The sequence below is a fragment of the Pinus tabuliformis genome, chromosome 2_1 (assembly GCF_031772625.1).
Source record: "Pinus tabuliformis cultivar Carrire ecotype Pingquan chromosome 2_1, CPIR1, whole genome shotgun sequence".
Lineage (NCBI taxonomy): Eukaryota > Viridiplantae > Streptophyta > Pinopsida > Pinales > Pinaceae > Pinus > Pinus tabuliformis.
The window spans coordinates 74,020,361-74,040,042 of NC_142299.1; the positions used below are offsets into that span (position 1 = coordinate 74,020,361).

Here is a 19,682-nt window from a genome sequence, read left to right on the forward strand (position 1 = left end):
GATTTATATCAAATTATAGAATAAATGTCCAACTATTTAACACGAGGAATTTTCACTTATCTGGTATGTTTCCAGTTTCAGTCTGGAACTAGACTTGGCTTCTCGTTTCTTTGCCTCCCAACCTTGAGACTACTATGCTAGTTAGTCTCCCCTCGAACTGTTCTTGAATACATGAACCTTCTTCCTTTTATATGAGAACTCACGGTCTCACAGCTCTTTGGTCCAAACCAGACGTAGTCACTTAAAACTGCATGACATTTCAGCACAGATTTACCTTATTGCTCCTTATTGCTCCCAATTCTCCCTGATCTCAGATACCCCTATCCTCTTGATCTTTCTTGGATAAATCCTTAGTCTCCCCTCGAGCTACATGAGCCTTCTTCCTTTTATATGAGAACTCACGGTCTCACAGAGCTTTAGTCCAAACCAGACATAGCCACATAAAACTACCTGACATTTCAACACAGATTTTCCTTCTTGCTTACAATTCTCCCTGATCTCAGATACCCCTATCCTCTTGATCTTTCTTGAATAAATCCTCAAGAAATTAGTTAGGGACAGGTAACTGTCAATCCTAACTACTTTAGCATGTAAAATAATATTTACAGATAACTGCTATTTTACTTTTTCATAAATTAATTCAAGAAAGAATTCTTTTATAACTTAAAATAATTTTGTTTGTCTAGAGTAACAAATATTTACATTATCTAGAGATATCACAATAGTATTATTTTTTATATTATTAAAAATATTATAAAAATAAAATAAAAAATAATAACTAATTAATTTTCATTCAATTAATTACATTTCTTAAATTAATTACATTTCTTAAAAACATAAAAAAATATAAATAATAATAAAAAAATTTATTGCATTTCTTAAAAACATAATAATAATAATAAAATATAAATATAAATTATATTTTTATAAATTTGAAAATTATACACTGAACTAAAATACATAAAATGAAGTATTTTTTTTATAACTATCCGAATTACTTAATAAATTTTAATACGTCGATTAAACCACGTAACGTATCAAATAAACTTGATGAAATTATTCGTACTTTTCATATGAATGAATAACTCATATATAATACCAAACATAAGAAATCAAACACTTTGGAAATGGGAAGGCACAGATGAAGAGAAGAGGGGACCTGCGGGTTGTCGGTGATCAAGTGCAATTGAGTGAAAGGTATTAGTTAACTGGATTTTGCAGTTAAATGTCAAGTAAACAGTCTCAACATGATCATGGTTCATGGTATTCTTCTTCAACTTTTTGGATAACAGTTGGTTCATGGCATGTGATTACGAGCTGATCTTATCATATCTTACTCGGCATAGCATAGCATAGCCATATCAATAGCGAGCATTTTCATTTTTTTCCTTCTCATCTCTATTGTTTTTTTCAGTGATTCATTATGCGATATATCTATTGAACAAGACATCATTATGCGAATATTATGTTATAATACTAGCAATTTGTAAATTCTAAGTGAAGTAGAAAATTCATAAATCAATTAAAACCATTATGTCGAAGTATTAATAGTACTAGTAAATTCTAAGTGGAGTAGAAAAATCTTAAATCAATTAAAACCATTATGTGGAAATATCATTAGTACTTGAAATGACGGGAGGTATAGGATTTGATTTATTGCAGAGTTCTCCTCAATGCTAGATAGTCCTTCATGTTTCCACTCCTACTGGGATTTATTAATCTTTGTTTATCATCACATTGTCTCCATTCCTCCTCTAATGAACAATTCCAGTGCACTAAAAGATGAAAGTGAAGGTCATTGCATCCAGAGGTAGCTAAAAAGAGGGGCAATTTTTTCTAGAGCAGCTCCACTAATCATTTTTTTTTTTACTTTTGAGATATCACCCTCCACAATCATAGTGAAACCTTGCCATGATGGGATAACAAAGTGAGTGTCTAGAAAAGATTAAAATAAAGACTTATTATCCAAAGTGAATGTCTAGAAAAGATTAAAATAAAGACTTATAAATAGTAAATTTTAAGATTATAATTTAAATAATAATTTTAAAATTAAGATAAATAAATTCAGATTTTACAATTTTTATTTTTATTTTATTTAATTAAAATATTTATTATTGTTTATAAATTTTATTATTTAATATAAAATTAGAAATTCATATTTTTTCCATTTATATTAAATATTATAATATTACACTAGGTTGTTTAGAGGATGAGTTGGATCTCCCAAAAAGTCTAGGTTTAGTTGCGAGATTTGATATATTAGGTCATTTCTATGTCATGTGAGCCATGTGATGCATAAATTGATTTTAATGTCTAGTAGTATTATTGATATATTTTATATTTCTTATTATTAAGCAAATTAGTTGTTTTTCAATAAATGGTTGCATTTCCTATAAACTAGGAAAATTAAATTGTACGGAATAGTGGGTTGTCTAGAGGCTGATTTGTATCTCCCAAGAAGGTCTAGGTTGAGTAGTGAGACTTGATATATTAGGTAATAAAGTCCTATGATGCATGGATTAATTTTAATGTCCAATTAGCGTTATTGATATTTTTCATATTTGTGATTGTTATGCTTTTAAAATTGAAATATATGAATAAAATATATTGTTAGAGTGACATTGATTCAATTGGCTGCTACCACTATACCTTCTCCTCCTCTTTTAGACTTGATTACTTCCAAGAGATTGAACCTTTGATCTCTTAGTTTAATTTCAAATCATTTCAATCACCAATTAAACTTGATATATTAGGTAATTTTAATGTCTAATTGACATTATTAAGTAGTGAGTCATGTGATGCGTAGATTAATTTTAATGTCTAATTAGCGTTATTGATACTTTTCATATTTGTGATTATTAAGCATTTAAAATTGAAATGCATGAATAAAATCTATTATTAGAGTGACTTGAAATGCATCAATTAAATATATTATTGGAATGACATTGATTCAATTGACCGTAGCCACTATACCTGGAGCCTACAACTTGTCCTCCTCTCCTAGATCGGAATAATTCTTACGTGTTGTCGGTGATTAGGGGCAATTGAGTTAAAGTTATTAGTTAACTGGATTGGTTACTTTTACAATATGTGATACTATGGTATTCTTCTTCTACTCCTGTGATTTAATATTAAAATTGGAATTTCTTTTTCCAATTTTAATTCAATATTATTAAATTAAATATTAAATAAATAAATATTTCACAATAAAAAGATTGATAATGTAAATTATAATTAATTAAATATAATTAATGCATAAACATTTATAAGAAAATCCAATATAAAATAAAATTTTAACTAATTCTATTTAACCTTACGTTTAATGAATAAATATTTATAAAAAAATCAATATAAAAATAAAATACTAACTAATTCTATTTAACATTACTTTTAATGCGTAAATATTTATAAAAAATTCAATATAAAAATAAAATATAAACTAATTCTATTTAACTTTACTTTCTTAAGGTTCGATAGATCATATAGGGGTTAATGGACAAAACATCGTTATCGTCATCAAAACCATGATAATTAGTTGGTTTTCCACAAGTGGTTGTGTTTCCTATAAATTAGGAAGATTAAAATGTATAGAATAGTGGGTTGTCTAAAGGATGAGTTGGACCTCCCAAGAAGGTCCACATTAAGTAGTGGGACTTGATATATTAGGTAGTTTTTATGTCTAATTGACATTATTAAGTAGTGAGCCATGTGATGCATAACTTAGTTTGTCTAATTAGTGTTATTGATATATTTTATATTTGTGATTATTGGGCAAAATAATTGATTTTCCGTAACTGTTACATTTCCTATAACTTAGGAGAACTAAAATGTACATAATAGTGGGTTGTCTAGAGGGTGAGTTGGATCTCCCAAGAAGGTCTATATTGAGTAGTGAGACTTGATATATTAGATAATTTTAATGTCTAATTGACATTATTAAGTAGTGAGTCATGTGATGGGTAGATTAATTTTAATTTCTAATTAGCATTATTGATACTTTTCATATTTGTGATTATTAAGCATTTAAAATTGAAATGCATGAATAAAATCTATTATCAGAGTGACTTGAAATGCATGAATAGAATCTAGTATTGGAGTGACATTGATTCAATTGACCACTGCCACTATACCTCGAGCCTACAACTTGTCGTCCTCTCCTAAATCATATTACTTCTTGCAGGTTGTCGGTGATCAGGAGCAATTGAGTTAAAGGTATTAGTTAACTAAATTGGATGCTCTATTATTATAATATGTGATACTGATGGTATTCTTCTTAACTCCTCGGATAAAAGTTGGTTCATGGTATTTTTCTTCAACTCCTCGGATTGGTTCATGGCATGTGATACTACCTCTCTCGCATAGCATAACGATACCAATAGAGAGCATTTTCATTATCTTCCTTCTCATTTCTACTCTTTTCAGTGATTCAGTAAGCAATATATCTATTGAACAAGACTTCATTATGCAGAGGTATAGGATTTGGTTTATTGTAGAGTGCTCCTCAATGCTAGATAATCCTTCATGTTTCCGCTCCTAGTGGGATTTATTAATTTGTTTATCATCACATTGTCTCCATTCCTCCCATAATGGACAATTCTCGTACACTAAAAGATGAAAGTGAAGGTCATTGCATCGTGAGGTAGCTAGAAAGTCTTTTATCTTATTGCCTATTCTCTAGAAGAAAGAGGGGCAGCAATTTTTCTGGAGAAGCTCTATTAATCATACTTTTTTTACTTTTGAGATGCTTAATTGAGAATCACCCTCCACAATCAGCATTGTGAAACCTTGCCATAATGGGATAACAAAGTGAGTCTCTAGGAAAGATTAAGATAAAGACTTATAAACAGTAAATTTTAAGATTAAAATTTAAATAATAATTTTAAAATCAAGATAAATAAATTTAGATTTTAAAATTCTTATTTTTATTTTATTTGATTAAAATATATATTATTGTTTATAAATTTTATTTGTTAATATAAAAGTTAGAAATTTATATTTTTTCCATTTTTAATTAAATAATATAAAATTAAATAATAAACACATAAATATTTCACTATAAGAAGATTGATAATGTATATCATTGGTGAAATAGGTCATTCTATTATTAATAAAGGATTAAGAACACATTGTCGATATTAAGCATGGAAGGACCCGCTCTTCCCCCTTAGCAGAGCATGCTGAGAAAACCAAGCATCAGATATGATGCTAAGGTCATTGCTAAGATTTGTTAATTTCATCACCATAAATTTAGGGAAGAACCAAGCATCAGATATGCATTGAAGATGGTAAGGTCATTGCTAAGATTTGTCAATTTCATCTTGGTAAATTTAGGGAAGCCATTAAAATTGAGAGGAGGCCCAGTAATCTTAATAGAGAAGACGGTTGAAAAATCAACAATTGTTGGATTCCAACCCTTTCCTCTTAGTTCCTTCCCTTTCTTGTCTATTTTCCTCTTCTCGATTTCTCTCCCCCCAAGGTTTGCTTATTTGTCCTTTTTTTGCAAGAGCAAAGAAAATGAAAAATAATTAAAAATAAAATTCATTTATTTATTTATTTTTAATTATTTAATAAATTACATTTATATCTACTATAAAACAAGAAATAGACAACTACAATCTATGAACAAAAAATAATTAGAATACATCCAAATTTAATTCATAATTATTCAAAAAAATTAAAATTAAAATTATATATATAACAAATTTCATTTATTCCAAGATAATTAATTTATATCCCTATTTGGAATTTACATCGATAAGCTCGAAGGCTATTTAGAGGAAGTAGGATGTGATGGCACGATCTTAGCTGGGATAGTCGTCATCCTTCTTCTTTATGCTGACGATATTGTTCTTTTGGCAAGGTGCCCATCTGATCTTAATAAGCAACTCAGGCTTCTTAAGGATTTCTTCTCTACCATGGGTATGACTATTAACACTGACAAAACAAAAGTTATGATTATCAAATCCAAGAAGGACACTTACGCTAATTTTATGTATGACAATAATAACTTGGAGGAAGTGTATTCTTACAAGTACCTAGGAATTGATATTCATCACAAGCTCAACTGGAACCAGAGCATTGAGAAAAGGATTAATGGGGGGTGGAAAGCTTACTATGGTCTTGAAAATAATTGTAAAATTGCAAACCTTGTAATGTGGGATAAAAAGAAGTTCCTCTTTGAAACTTTAGTCACTCCTGTTATCTTATATGGCTGTGAGGTTTGGGGTTGCAACATCTCCAGAGAATCATGGAGAAAGATTGAGCAAATCCAGAAGCGTTTTAAACTTATAACCTGAAAATTAAAAGTAATACACCCTATCCTATTCTCCTTATAGAAGCAGTTCTTTCCCCTATTGAGAGCCTAGCTATGCTTAGGTTTTTGTTGTACAAGCACAAAATCAGTAACATAAACGATCATAGACTTCCTAAGCTAGCTTTAAATTCTAGCCAAAACCACCTAAGGCTCAATCGAGGGTGGCATAAAGACACAAGGGCCTGGTTAAACTATTGGGAGATCAACGAAAATGATGCATTGCAAAACATAAATAACATTAAAGATATTGTTACTTCTAAGTTCAAAGAAAAAATGTGGTGTGAGAAAGACTTAGTGGCTAAAAGAAAATTAAGTTATTATAAGAAGGTCATCAACCCCACCCTAGAAGATCAAAAGTATCTCTCTATTTTAAATAGCTCAAAGAAGAATATTAATATAGCAAAGATTAGAACGAATTCTCATGAGCTCCATAGTGAAATAGGTCGTTGGGCAGTTCCTAAAACGCCATGGACGGAAAGGATCTGCCATATATGTAAGAATAGGAACATCGAGGATGAAAACCACTTCCTCTTAGAGTGCCCAGCGTATAACCACATTAGATCTCAGTTTCACAATCTTTGTTACAATACTGACCTTCCTAGCCTTTAACAATGTCAAAATTATAGTGAGCTCGGGAGGCTTCTCTCCGAGCTTTTTGAGCATAGGAATAAAATCTTAAATCAAAATAGATAATTTGTTTCTTTAGGTCCGATAGACCATTATTTGGTCTCAGCGGACGTTAACCATCATCATCATCATCATATCTATTTAATATTATTTGACTTAAATAATTTAATATTATTAATTTAACTTAGTTATTGTTTCATTTGAATAGTAATTTTTTGACTTATAAGGATCATATTGGTTATTTTTATAATTATAAACATATAACTATAAATAAGCGTAGGACATAAACATATTTTATTTTTACCAAGATAATTAATTTATAGCTAAATAATATATCTATTTAATATTATTTGACTGGATTAGCTTAATATTATTTCTTTTACATTTAATTCATTTGACTTAATTATTATTTTGTTTGAATAAAAAAATTGACTTATAAGGGTCATGTTGGTTGTTTATAATTATGTTTATAATTGTTGAATTGAGGCCTCTGTGATCCATATCAAGTTATGGTTTATAATTATATACTATATGTGTTTTATTATTTTATTATTAATTATTAACAAATAACAATAATTTGTCTCATATTCCTATCCAGTCAAAAATAGCCGTTTTTCGTTGTTTCCCTTATAATTGTTAAAAAATAGTCGTTTTTTGTTATTTCCCCTATAGTTGTTGCATGGTCCTAACTCCTATTTAACTTGGAGCTATGATCTGACTTTTTCGTTGTTTCCCTTATAACTGTTAAAAAATAGTCGTTTTTTGTTATTTCCCCTATAGTTGTTGCATGGTCCTAACTCCTATTTAACTTGGAGCTATGACCTGACTGTTCATCTTGTCATGATGATGAACCACACTGGTTGGTTCGAAAGGCGTCGGCCTAATTCTACCAATGTGATTTCTTCTGAAAATGTCTTCAAATAATCAAAATATGGATCACAAAAGCTTGAGTTTAATTAATGTATATCATAATTAGTTAAATATGATTAATTCATAAATATATTAAATATTCAATATGAAATATGAAATAAAATGTTAACTAATTGTATTTAATCTTACTTTCTTGAGGTCTGCTAGATCATATAGGACTTAATGGACAATCATCACCATCATTGTCATCATAAAAAAAAACCATGATAATTAGTTGATTTTCTGTAAGTGGCTGCATTTCCTACAAACTAGGAAAATTAAAATGTATGGAATACTGGGTTGCTTAGAGGATGAGTTGGATCTCCCAAAAAGGTCTAGGTTAAGTTGTGAGACTTCATATATTCGGTCATTTCTATGTCATGTGAGTCATGTGATGCATAAATTAATTTTAATGTCTAGTAATGTTATTGATGTATTTTATATTTCTTATTATTAAGCAAATTAGTTGATTTTCCATAAATGGTTGCATTTCCTATAAACTAGGAAAATTAAAATGTACGAAATAGTGAGTTGATTGCACTTCCAATTAATTTAGGAAAATTAAACTATACAGAATAGTGGGTTGTCTAGAGGTTGAGTTGGATCTCCCAAGAAGGTCTAGGTTGAGTAGTGAGACATAATATATTTCTATGTCATGTGAGTCATGTGATGCATAAATTAATTTTAATGTCTAGTAATGTTATTGATGTATTTTATATTTCTTATTATTAAGCAAATTAGTTGATTTTCCATAAATGGTTGCATTTCCTATAAACTAGGAAAATTAAAATGTACGAAATAGTGAGTTGATTGCACTTCCAATTAATTTAGGAAAATTAAACTATACAGAATAGTGGGTTGTCTAGAGGTTGAGTTGGATCTCCCAAGAAGGTCTAGGTTGAGTAGTGAGACATGATATATTAGGTAATAGAGTCATGTGATGCATAAATTAATTTTAATGTCCAATTGGGGTTATTGATATTTTCATATTTGTGATTATTATATTTTTAAAATTGAAATATATGAATAAAATATATTATTAGAGTGACATTGATTCAATTGGCGGCTACTACTATACCTGGATCCTACAACTTGTACTCCTCTTTTAGACCTAATTACTTCCAAGGGATTGAACCTTTGATCTCTTAGTTTAATTTCAAATCATTTCAATCACCAATTAAAGTAAGACGTTCTTACTTTTTTAAATTTTATTACGCCGTAAGGCGTTTCCCTTTGAAATAAACTTTCCTAAAATCCACCTGTCATCCCTATGCGCCGTTAGATTATGTGTTAGACGATTAGATGATTGTTAATCAATGGAAGGTAGTTGGAACGGTTCACGATATTTACTTGATCAACCTTCAAATTTCTGAGCGCTAGAAGAAAAAATCCGTTATTGTTTCTTCCCTGGCTATCGCGTGAGCAGCGCAAGGAGTGTTTCAAATGGATTATACAGAGAATCATGGCGGTGCAGCTCAAGGCCAGTATTGTAAGTGGAGGCATCTGTTTTCTTGTGTGTGCAGCTCTCAACGCCGGTGCCATCAGCTTAGGCATGCTCATTATTGGGCGCATAATGCTTGGAGTGGGAATAGGCTTCGCAAATCAGGTTGGCTTGTATGGGTTTTGGGCTCAATGATTTCGAAAGAGTTTCTCCAAGATATATTGATAAAAGCACGCATTACTAAAGCTTTAGACATCTGGCTTTGAATTGGAGTGATTTGAGTTACAGAGTTTTTTTGTTTAGATATGAATGCCTTGGGTTTACAGAGATTTTTGTTTGAATGTGTCAAGGGTGTTCCTCTGTACCTCTCAGAGTTAGCACCACCAAAATTCCGCGGAGGGCTTAATCTAATGTTCCAGTTGGCCACAACACTCGGGATCTTCACAGAAAATATGGTTAATTATGGGACTCAGCACATAAAAACTTGGGGATGGCGTCTCTCTGGGCTTGGCTGCAGGTCCTGCACTTTTGATGACTGTTGGAGGGATGTTCCTTCCTGATGCCCCCAACAGTTTGATAGAACGTGGTCATCTAGAGAAAGGCATAGCTGTCCTGGAGAAGATCAGGGGCACTAGGAATGTAGAAGCAGAGTATGAGGATATGGTCGATGCAGCTGCACTGGCTAAATTCATCTAGCATCCATTCAGGAATATTTTAGAGAGGAGGAATCGGCCACATGTTGTGATGGCAATCTGTATGCCAATGTTTCAGATTTTGACTGGAATCAATTCAATATTGTTCTATGCCCCTGTCCTTTTCGGCAGTTTGGGCTTTGGTGCAAATGCTTCCCTCTACTCGTCTGTCATGACTGGAGCTGTTCTTGTAGCTTCAACCCTTGTATCTATTGCCACTGTTGACAGGTGGGGGCGCAGAGCCCTGCTACTTAGTGGGGGTATTCAGATGATAGTCTGTAAGGGAAGACTAAAACGCATAGAGGTAGTCTTTGTTCTGCTTTTTCACAGCATTTCATGTTTCCTGTTTTTAAGAATGACAATATATATCTTAGACTTGGTAATTGAGCTGCCAAAGCTCAAGAATCATGACCCATGTTCTAACCATGGATTGGGAGGTCCCCAACAGACAGGGAATACCAGTTCCTATCCATTTTCTGAGATTTCCTGTTCCTCGAATCTAGAAACCGAATGGAAGTGATGATCTCTTATCGATTATTAGGGTTAGAAAAGTTTTAAACCATGGGAATTGCATTGGTATCTTACTTTTACACCAGCTAAACAAAGCCCCAGATAACATGCTTTATTTTTTATTTGAGTTTTCTGCAACCATGGTAGCTCTCCATGCCCGAGTCCTTTTGTGACCTGTCTCGCTTACATTTTCAGAGCTGAATAGGAAACCAGAGTTCTTGCCTGCAGCAGCTGAGTGAGGTGAGAACGGAGCTTGAACAAACATGCTTCAATTATCTTGATGAATGCCTTTATTCACCACAGAACTCCCTATTACTTCTGAAATGTTATTGTTACAGAAATTCCTGTTAATTTATGGAAAAAAACTTGGATATAAATTCTCCAATTAAATTAGAAATTTACTTAGCCAGTGTGATTCAAAATTGCGGGGAGGCATTGCATTGTACCAACCACAACTACTGGGATGTAGGATTTAAAATGGAATGGAGGGGATAACATTGATGTGAGATTTAAAATTGGGTGGAGGGGATAACATCCCATTATATCAGCAACAACCACTCGGATGTGCAAAATGAGATGAATTGTAAGTTTGTAACCCCATCTTCTAAGTAGCTTGGAAGGAGAGATTTTATAGTCTGTCTAAGTTGCAACAAGGACACGCGAATCTGTTTCCAAAGTTCTTAAATCTAAATCCCTTCATTAATCTGGGAAATTGACTGCACTGCACAAATGAAGTTGACCATATTTTCATTTGATCCTGAAATAATTAGTAGCAGATTATAGAGATTTTTCCCTTTATTGTTGGATTGTTTACTGTTGGATTCATGAATAATAATATTATCCTTTTTCATAGGTTTCTGTTGCCATAATCTTTGGCCTAAAGTTTGGAGGGGACAAAGTACTATCCAAAGGCTTCTCAGCGTTGTTGGTGGCAACCTTCTGCTTATTTGTGGCTGTATTTGGGTGGTCATGGGGTCCTCTTGGATGGACCGTGCCGAGTGAAATTTTCCCACTAGAAACACGTTCTGCTGGACAGGCAATAACGGTCTCTGTGAACCTTCTTTTCACATTTGCAATTGCGCACGTCTTCCTATCTCTTTTATGCACATTCAGGTACGGGATTTTCCTGTTATTTGCGGGCTAGATCTGTATCATGACTGCCTTTGTGTACCTCTTCTTGCCAGAAACCAAGGGTGTACCCATTGAAGAAATGATTTTTGAATGGAGAAAGCACTGGTTTTGGAAGAAAATAGTTCCTTGCGTCGAGGAGGGGGCACCAAAAGGAAAACTACCAGAACTGTAATTCACTTAAAGAATAACTTAGTTTAGTTTAGTAATTCACTTAAAGAATAACTTAGTTTGGGAGGTTTTTCATTTGTTCATTGTAATTTACAAGTCTATTTCAGTAGCTTTTGTCTCCACTTTCAGAGAATTGTCAAGAAAGTTCAGGAAAAGTGATGGATTTTTTTTGATGGTTTTTTTTTTGTTTTTGGATTTCAATGCATTATGAATTTCTAAATACAAAACATCAAAATTATCATCACCAAAATGATCATTCATAGACGATTTTACACCCTAAATAAAATTTGTCAATGGTATCAATCACTGTTTCTCAATCTCAATAAATCATTTATGCTTTCTTTTCATCCCTGATGAGGGATGATGATCAATTAAGTGCCATAAAAGTTGTTTACTTTTTCAGGGATTTTTCCATTCTTTTTGTTTACTAATTGAGCAATGTTTGATATTGTGGGAGCCTTTATCACTGTTGAGGGCAATACCACATTCACTAGGCATTAAAACAACCTCTCTGCTGTCTTTCTGAGGCTGGGAAAATGCAGAGAGGTTGATCTTCATATTGGAAATTATAGAGCATACTACTTTTATTACTAACATTGGGTATGCTTTTCAGAATTTTAAGTCCAGGTTGTTTAAGAGCTCAGATTCTAGATTGCAACCAAAGTCTAAAAACAGGGCACATAGGGAGATCCCAGGCATCAAAGATATGGATGCTAAGACTCCAAAGATCCCTGGGTGGTGCTCACTCTGTGATGTTACCTGTAGCACAAAGGAATTTCTTCACAAACAACATGTGTTTGGGAAGAAGCACTAGTCCAGGTTAAAAAAGTTGAAGGAAAAGGGTTCAGAAGATGTAGTAAAGCCATAAAAAAAGCATCCACAAGGACTGGTGGGGTGGTGTTGTCTTTGTGAGGTTAACTGTGGAAGTCTAGAAAGTCTTCATGAGCTACATATGTCAGGGGAAAGAACACTTGTCCATGTTAGAAATGGTAAAGACAAAGGAGCAGGAGACAGTAGAGACTAGAAAAGACAATGTTCTTGGAAAAAGAAAAGATGATTCAGTGAAGGAAGAAAGAGATATGCCATACAAGAAACGCCACAAGTTACATAAAGGAGATGCTGCCCATGCCCAGCTTACAGAGGATGGAAATTCTGAAGCCCATTTACCGGTCTATGGTGAGACAGAAAGTGTTGCTGGTCGCAAAGTTGCGGAAGAAGCTTTTGTCAAAGCTCAAGATGAAGGGGCAGATTAAATGTTCCAAGATTTCAACCTGTTAAGCCTAAAATGGTCTGTGTTTTAGGTTCTGTGGACATTAGATTTCAAAATTTTCTTTAAGGTTTTGTGACAGTTGAGACACTTCAGGATTGCCGAACAGAAATCCCTAGAGATTCATAAGAAATCTTTTTGAACATGCTGGAATTAAATATTACGTAGGGTTGAGTTTCGAAAATTTTGATGTGATTCATAAGAAATGTTTTTGAACATGCAGGAATTAAATATTGCGTAGGGCAGGACTTAGAAAATTTTGATGTGATTCTGAACTTTCCCTATGTAAACAGTTCTTAAGGTGGCTGTGATTACAAAAGAAATTGATTAACGTCTTTGTAAGTTAATTCGTTTATCCTTTCAACGTTGAAAGGTTTTTAGAGAAGGTTCTCTATAGCAAGGGGCCTCTGTAAAACTAAACGGGGATCAACGAACAGAGTGGGATGTTTCCATTTGTGCTGGTAAATTGTCTTTTGAGCAAATTCATCTGTCTAAACTTGATGGAAATATCGCTTCTCCAGGTACTCAGTGTTCAGTTTACATTACAGTCTCCCATGCAACATTTCTTGCAAGTGCCTAGACGGGTAGATTCACGTGTTGGCTCCAGAAAAATTCAGTTTATTAATGTGGACTAAGTTCTTTTGTTGCAATTTTGATATAATTCAGGAACAAATGACCGAAAGAGGAACAACCCCGAGGATCAACCAACAGAGCAAGATGTTTCCACTTCTAGTGGTAAATTCTCTTCTATACGGATTCATGTGCCCAGTGGAGTGTCCTAAATGGATTATACAGAGAATCATGGCGGTACAAGGGCTCCTTTATCAAGGTTATCTTCAGGCCACACTTATTACACACTGGAATCTCTGCAAGGCGTTACAACTCTTCCCCCTTACCATTCTCATCAACATCGTTGCCTTCCTCGGTGTTTGCTCTCCGCCAATCTGTCCCCATTCACATGGGAGGTAGGGCAATGCCGCCTACCCTTTCTCCTCGATTGGTACCCATGACCTCAGAGACACGATGATTAGGGATCCCTACAGACAACCCATTATTGACAGAGAACCCACTTTGAATATTATGAATTATGGGGCAGAGCCTATTGGATATTCCATTGGCCATTTGCAAAGCTTGAACCGGTCTGTGAATCCAACTCAACAATATCAACAGCAGGAATTTGTTAATCAAACTTCATCTCCACCTCAGATCTATCAACATCAGTCATGCCAACAAGAGGTATTTGTTTTTTATTTCAAATTTCCATTCCGAATTGTGCAATGTATCCATCCTTTTTCATTCACTTCTTAGCCTCTCAACTTTGAACTTTGTTTTCTGATTCAGTAGTGTATCCATTCTTTTTCTACCTTTTCTTATTGTGCCAGAAAAGTTGTTTACTGTTTTAGTAATTTGTCCAATCTTTTTGTTTACAAATTGAGCAATGTTTGATATTGTGGGAGCCTTTATCACTGTTGAGGGAAATACCACATTCACTAGGCATTAAAACAACCTCTATGCTGTCTTTCTGAGGCTGGGAAAATGCAGAGAGGTTGATCTTCGTATTGGAAATTATAGAGCATACTACTTTTATTACTAACATTGGGTATGCTTTTCATATTTTCAAGTCCAGGTTGGGTAAGAACTCAGATTCTGGATTGCAACCAAAGTCTAAAAACAGGGTACATAGGGAGATCCCAGGCATCAAAGATATGGATGCTAAGACTCCAAAGATCCCTGGGTGGTGCTGACTCTGTGATGTTACCTGTAGCACAAAGGAAGTTCTTCACAAACAACATGTGCTTGGGAAGAAGCACCAGTCCAGTTTAAAAAAGTTGAAGGAAAAGGGTTCAGAAGATGTAGTAAAGCCACAGAAAAAGCAGCCACAAGGACTGGTGGGGTGGTGTTCTCTTTGTGAGGTTAACTGTGGAAGCCTAGAAAATCTTCATGAGCTACATATGTCAGGGAAAAAACACCTGTCTATGTTAGGAATGACAAAGACAAAGGAGCAGGAGACAACAGAGACTGGAAAATACAATGTTCTTGGAAAAAGAAAAGATGATTCAGTGAAGGAAGAAAGAGATATGCCATCCAAGAAACGCCACAAGTTACATAAAGGAGATGTTGCCCATTCCCAGCTTACAGAGGATGGAAGTTCTGAAGCCCATTTACCGGTCTATGGTGAGACAGAAAGTGTTTCTGGTCGCAAAGTTGAGGAAGAAGCTTTTGTCAAAGCTCAAGATGAAGGGGCAGACTAAATGTTCCAAGCTTTCAACCTGTTCAGCGTAAAATGGTCTGTGTTTTAGGTTTTGTGGACATTATATTTCAAAATTTTCTTTAAGGTTTTGTGACAGTTGAGACACTTCAGGATTGCATAACAGAAATCCCTGGAGATTCATAGGAAATGTTTTTGAACATTCTGGAATTAAATATTATGTAGGGTTGAATTTCAAAAATTTTGATGTGATTCATAAGAAATGTTTTTGAACATGCTGGAATTAAATATTGTGTAGGGTAGGATTTAGAGAATTTTGATGTGATTCTGAACTTTCCATATGTAAACAGTTCTTAAGGTGGCTGTGATTACGAAAGAAATTGATTAACCTCTTTTCAAGTTAATTCGTTTATCCTTTCAGAATAAATTCCAGCAGCGAGTTCATGAGAAATAAGTCCCCAACCCTTCCCATAAACATAAGGAGTAACATCCCCTTACCAATGCAATCAGTGGCTCGTCCATTGCAGAATGTCAGACATCTACCTCTACAAATGCATCCAGGACAGGTTGTTGGGCCGCCACCTGTGTCATAGTCATTACCATCAGAGACTCCATGCAGTAGCAATTGCGCAAGAAACAACTTAGGAGTCCTTGGAGCGACATGTCCTAGCAGTGCAGTTTCCTCAACTCCGACCCCAATCCAACCTGATGGCACTGCAACAGAGCAACTCCCAACCCCAATCTGACCTGATGCCCTTGCAATACAGCAACATGTCCCGGCCCCTATCCGACCTGATGCCCCTGCAACAGAGCAACATGTCCCAAGGTGCAGTTCCATTAACTCTAGGCCCAATCCAACTCAATGCCAGAGCAACATGCCCTAGGAATGCAGCTCCATTAACTCCAACCCGATCCCAAAGCAACATTATTCCATAAAAACAGTTCCATTTACTTCAATCGCAATACTATCAACATGTCCCAAGGGTGTAGTTCTATTAACTGTAGCCCCAATGTGACCCAATGAAGAATTTGTTGCTATTTTGTTGAACACATATCTAGGCTGTCCTTTTGTAGCAATTAGTGTTGGAACTTGGCAGGTTCATGCTTCTTCGTGAGACCAATATAAATGTACTGTTTCAACGTCGTTGGTGGCAGATTTATGCAACATATTTGATCATTTAAGTTTAACAGATTTGCCTTTTCTTTTCCTACAAAGAATTTGCTCTTTATATGTGCTGGAGTTATTGGGATATTCTTTAGGAACCAGCAAGCATGCAAATTTATATTTTTAAATCCCTAATTCTCCTCATCATTTGCAAATTGTTCGTCTGCATCTATGCTCAGAGAAGAAAACTTAGCTTCAGAACTTTTGTAAGACAGAAAATGCAAATTTTAGCAAATATGGAGGTAATAATAAATGCCCTGTGGTGTCAGAACAATGTTTTCTTGGGTTTCTTTTGAGCAATAGCATTAGAGAACCGTATATTGGTGAGGGACCTTTAACCCAACGCATCAGTGGCTTCATATAGGTGTGATTGGGGGTGCTCATCTTTGTAGGCAGAAGAAAGGAATGTCATTGATACATTTGTGATTATTGCTTTCAACAGAGCTCTTTGGAGTGTTATCGATCCCAGGTCTGGCATTTAGAAAATGTGACTCAACTTTTAAAAATGAGGTAACATTCTTTGCATTTTTAGAAAAGATAGAAAAATTGAACACTTGTTTTTGCAATGGCAGAGTATGGATATGTTGTTTGCATGATATCAAGGGAAATATCTTATTCAACTGACGTATTCCTTACATTCTCGTGCTATTTGTAATCGTGTTGTTAAGATACTTAATAGTTTTCTTATGCACAACACTCGTGTGAATTTGCTAATAGTGATTTCTGGTCAAGTTTCCCAGCAGATCTATTTGTACCCTGAATGGCAGTCACTCTTTTATCATAGAAATTTATACTTGAAAAGTGCTGATATTACATTCATAATAAGGCCTCATGCTAATTAGAAATTAGTCTTGAATCCCTACAAATTACACAATTTAATTTATGTCATAATGGAACCATTTTTACACCCAGTTTGATGATTTAATGCATCTATTAGAGATATTCAACTCTGTTTCTTCCGATTGAATGTGGTTGTGGGAAGTCATGAAGTCGTTATCGATGATGGTCAGTGTAATAATTCTATTGTATTTGGCAACAATGTTGAAGATCCAATAACTGCTCTTAATGTACAAGGCTGGAACAACTCTTGATTTCGTTTTTGGGAGGTATCATCTTTTCTTCTCCCCATAAAGATATAAGCTATGGAGGATGAGTGGATGGCTATAATGACTTTGAATGTGTAGTAATCCTCTAGATGGTATTTATTGTGAGAATGTCATGCGCTTGAAAAGGTTTCCAAATCAAAAGACAACGCAGCTTGGATGTACACATTCTTAAGGAGAAGGCCATAATGAAGGGTTCGTCTTCCTCATTATCTATATTAAAGATCCTCTGCATATATGCCAATGAAGAATTTGTTGCTTCTAATTCAGCAGGAGCAACCTACAATACCATGTACCAAAAAAGTTTATCTTACGGCTGAGTTTAAGAAGAATTTACCTAATTGTTTGCAAAAGTTTAGCAGAATACACATATTAACAAGTTAAGACTTCTCAAAGAGATGTAGGTCACCCCTGGTAACCGTTATATTTGATCAACTCTTTCAATATGTCCACTACAAAGATGTAACCATCATCATCAATGTAACAAAGATCACCTGTTCGTAGCCAGCCATCCACATCCAGAGCAGAAGTAGTAGCTTCTGGATTGTTCAAATAACCTACAGTAAAATAAATGACGACGTCAAAATGTAGAATAATGAACCCTGAAGGAAAGGATCAGATTGTAAATTATTCATCATTCTAAATACCGTTGTTTCACTTATTTATCAGAAACCCTACAACAAAAGTAAAATCAGATTTTGAAGGTGTGTCATCTCACCCTTAAAGAGTTCGTTGTTAAAGGGAAACAACACATCTCCACAATCCTTATTTTCAAGAAGTTTTCTAGTCTAAAAGAAATAATTTTCTCAGGAACATCAAGCTAAGTTCAAGTATATATGTTACCCAGAGTGGGGAAACAGGAAGGAAACTGTAAATGGGGTCATAGAGTTTTGTGGGAGAAATGGGAATAGAGGGTTTGAGTAAAAAGGCCTGAACAGACCACCATCTTGGCATATATTATGCATACAAAATTGATGAATAAGTTCAAATCACCATGTTTGTTTTAGAATAGTGGGTAGTTAAATAATGTGTATCTTTTCAGAGTGGAGTTTTCTCTAGAAAAGGTTAATGCTAAAATTCATTATGCGGACTATCATGAAAATCGTTAATTTTATGATGACAAAGACCGAATTGAATATTTAGTCTCAGGTAGTAGAGCATTTGGCCAGTGTGTGAAATTTAGTCCCGATCTGGTTACTGATTTAAATTCTGTAGTACCTCTCTAACACCTCAGCCCTCTTCAGAGCCATGAACTCTTGGTAAAATAAAGTACTTAATTGAGTACTTCTATAGAACAGAATTGGATGCTTCCCATTTTATAGCTCTATTTTGTTTTATGCCATAGGGTAAATATCTTTGATAGCATAGTTTACTTCTTGGTCCATGGCAGTTTTACTACTTATATTGGGTCCAAGGATGCGTTTGGTTCATTGATCTTATAGTAAAATACATTTCATGATATCAAATTTTCATTTTATGAAGGAAATAATGTTTAAGAAGCACATACCTTTCATAACAATGGGACCATGAAGCCACAATTCTCCTCTATTGTTTGGAGGTAGAGGAGTCCCAGAATCAGGATCAATTATTTTTGCTTCAGTATTTGGAGTCAACAAGCCAACTGATCCATAGTGCCTACTTTCTTCTTCACCATCTAAATATGCTGCTACTACTGCGGTTTCCGTGAGCCCGTAGCCCTGCAAAACTTCTTGCAACATGACTAAAGAAAGAGCATAACGTAGGTGTAATCTCACCAAAATAGTTAGGTACTATGTCTAGATTCTAATGCCAGGAATAGCAAGGGTAAAGATGATAGGACCTATCTTACAGTTTGATTCAATGTTAGATTGGGAAACCCCGATGGGCATATGCACAATAAGATTTTTTTCCTGATGATGAACCTTAGTAGAAGTTCAAAACACATCGATCCTAAAACTTGATGTGATTTATCCAAGAGAATTTTGCTTTAATAAGAATGAAGTTTATGAATCTCAAACTCCCAATCATCCAAGTTGCAACAATGTAGTCCCAAAGACCAGAACCACCATTTTAGACAAGAAGAGTCAAACTACCCACCATGAGGGAATGCACAGGAGGGGCGTGAGGATACACCAAGAGTTTTTAATCTGGCCAGTAGCCACAATTAT

At 34.3% G+C, this 19,682-nt stretch overlaps 1 protein-coding gene and 2 pseudogenes across 2 annotated transcripts; 2 read left to right on the forward strand and 1 right to left on the reverse strand.

The window, feature by feature from the left end:
- Window positions 1-9,241: 9,241 nt before the first annotated feature.
- LOC149198842 (sugar transport protein 7-like) lies at window positions 9,242-14,824 on the forward strand (annotated as a pseudogene). Its single transcript, XR_016253229.1, has 3 exons — window positions 9,242-10,286; window positions 11,346-14,294; window positions 14,686-14,824. The product of XR_016253229.1 is annotated as a sugar transport protein 7-like (transcript).
- LOC149198843 (uncharacterized) lies at window positions 13,841-15,310 on the forward strand. Its single transcript, XM_089400385.1, has 3 exons — window positions 13,841-14,023; window positions 14,686-14,690; window positions 14,824-15,310. The coding sequence occupies exons 1-3, from the start codon at window positions 13,841-13,843 to the stop codon at window positions 15,308-15,310; spliced, it is 675 nt and encodes a 224-aa protein (XP_089256511.1).
- Window positions 15,311-17,940: 2,630 nt separating this feature from the next.
- LOC149198844 (beta-phenylalanine coenzyme A ligase pseudogene) lies at window positions 17,941-19,253 on the reverse strand (annotated as a pseudogene).
- Window positions 19,254-19,682: the final 429 nt, after the last annotated feature.

What these genes read in the sequence shown, in the direction of transcription:
- LOC149198843 (XM_089400385.1), top strand. Translation starts at nt 13,841, where the DNA reads ATGGATTATACAGAGAATCATGGCGGTACAAGGGCTCCTTTATCAAGG.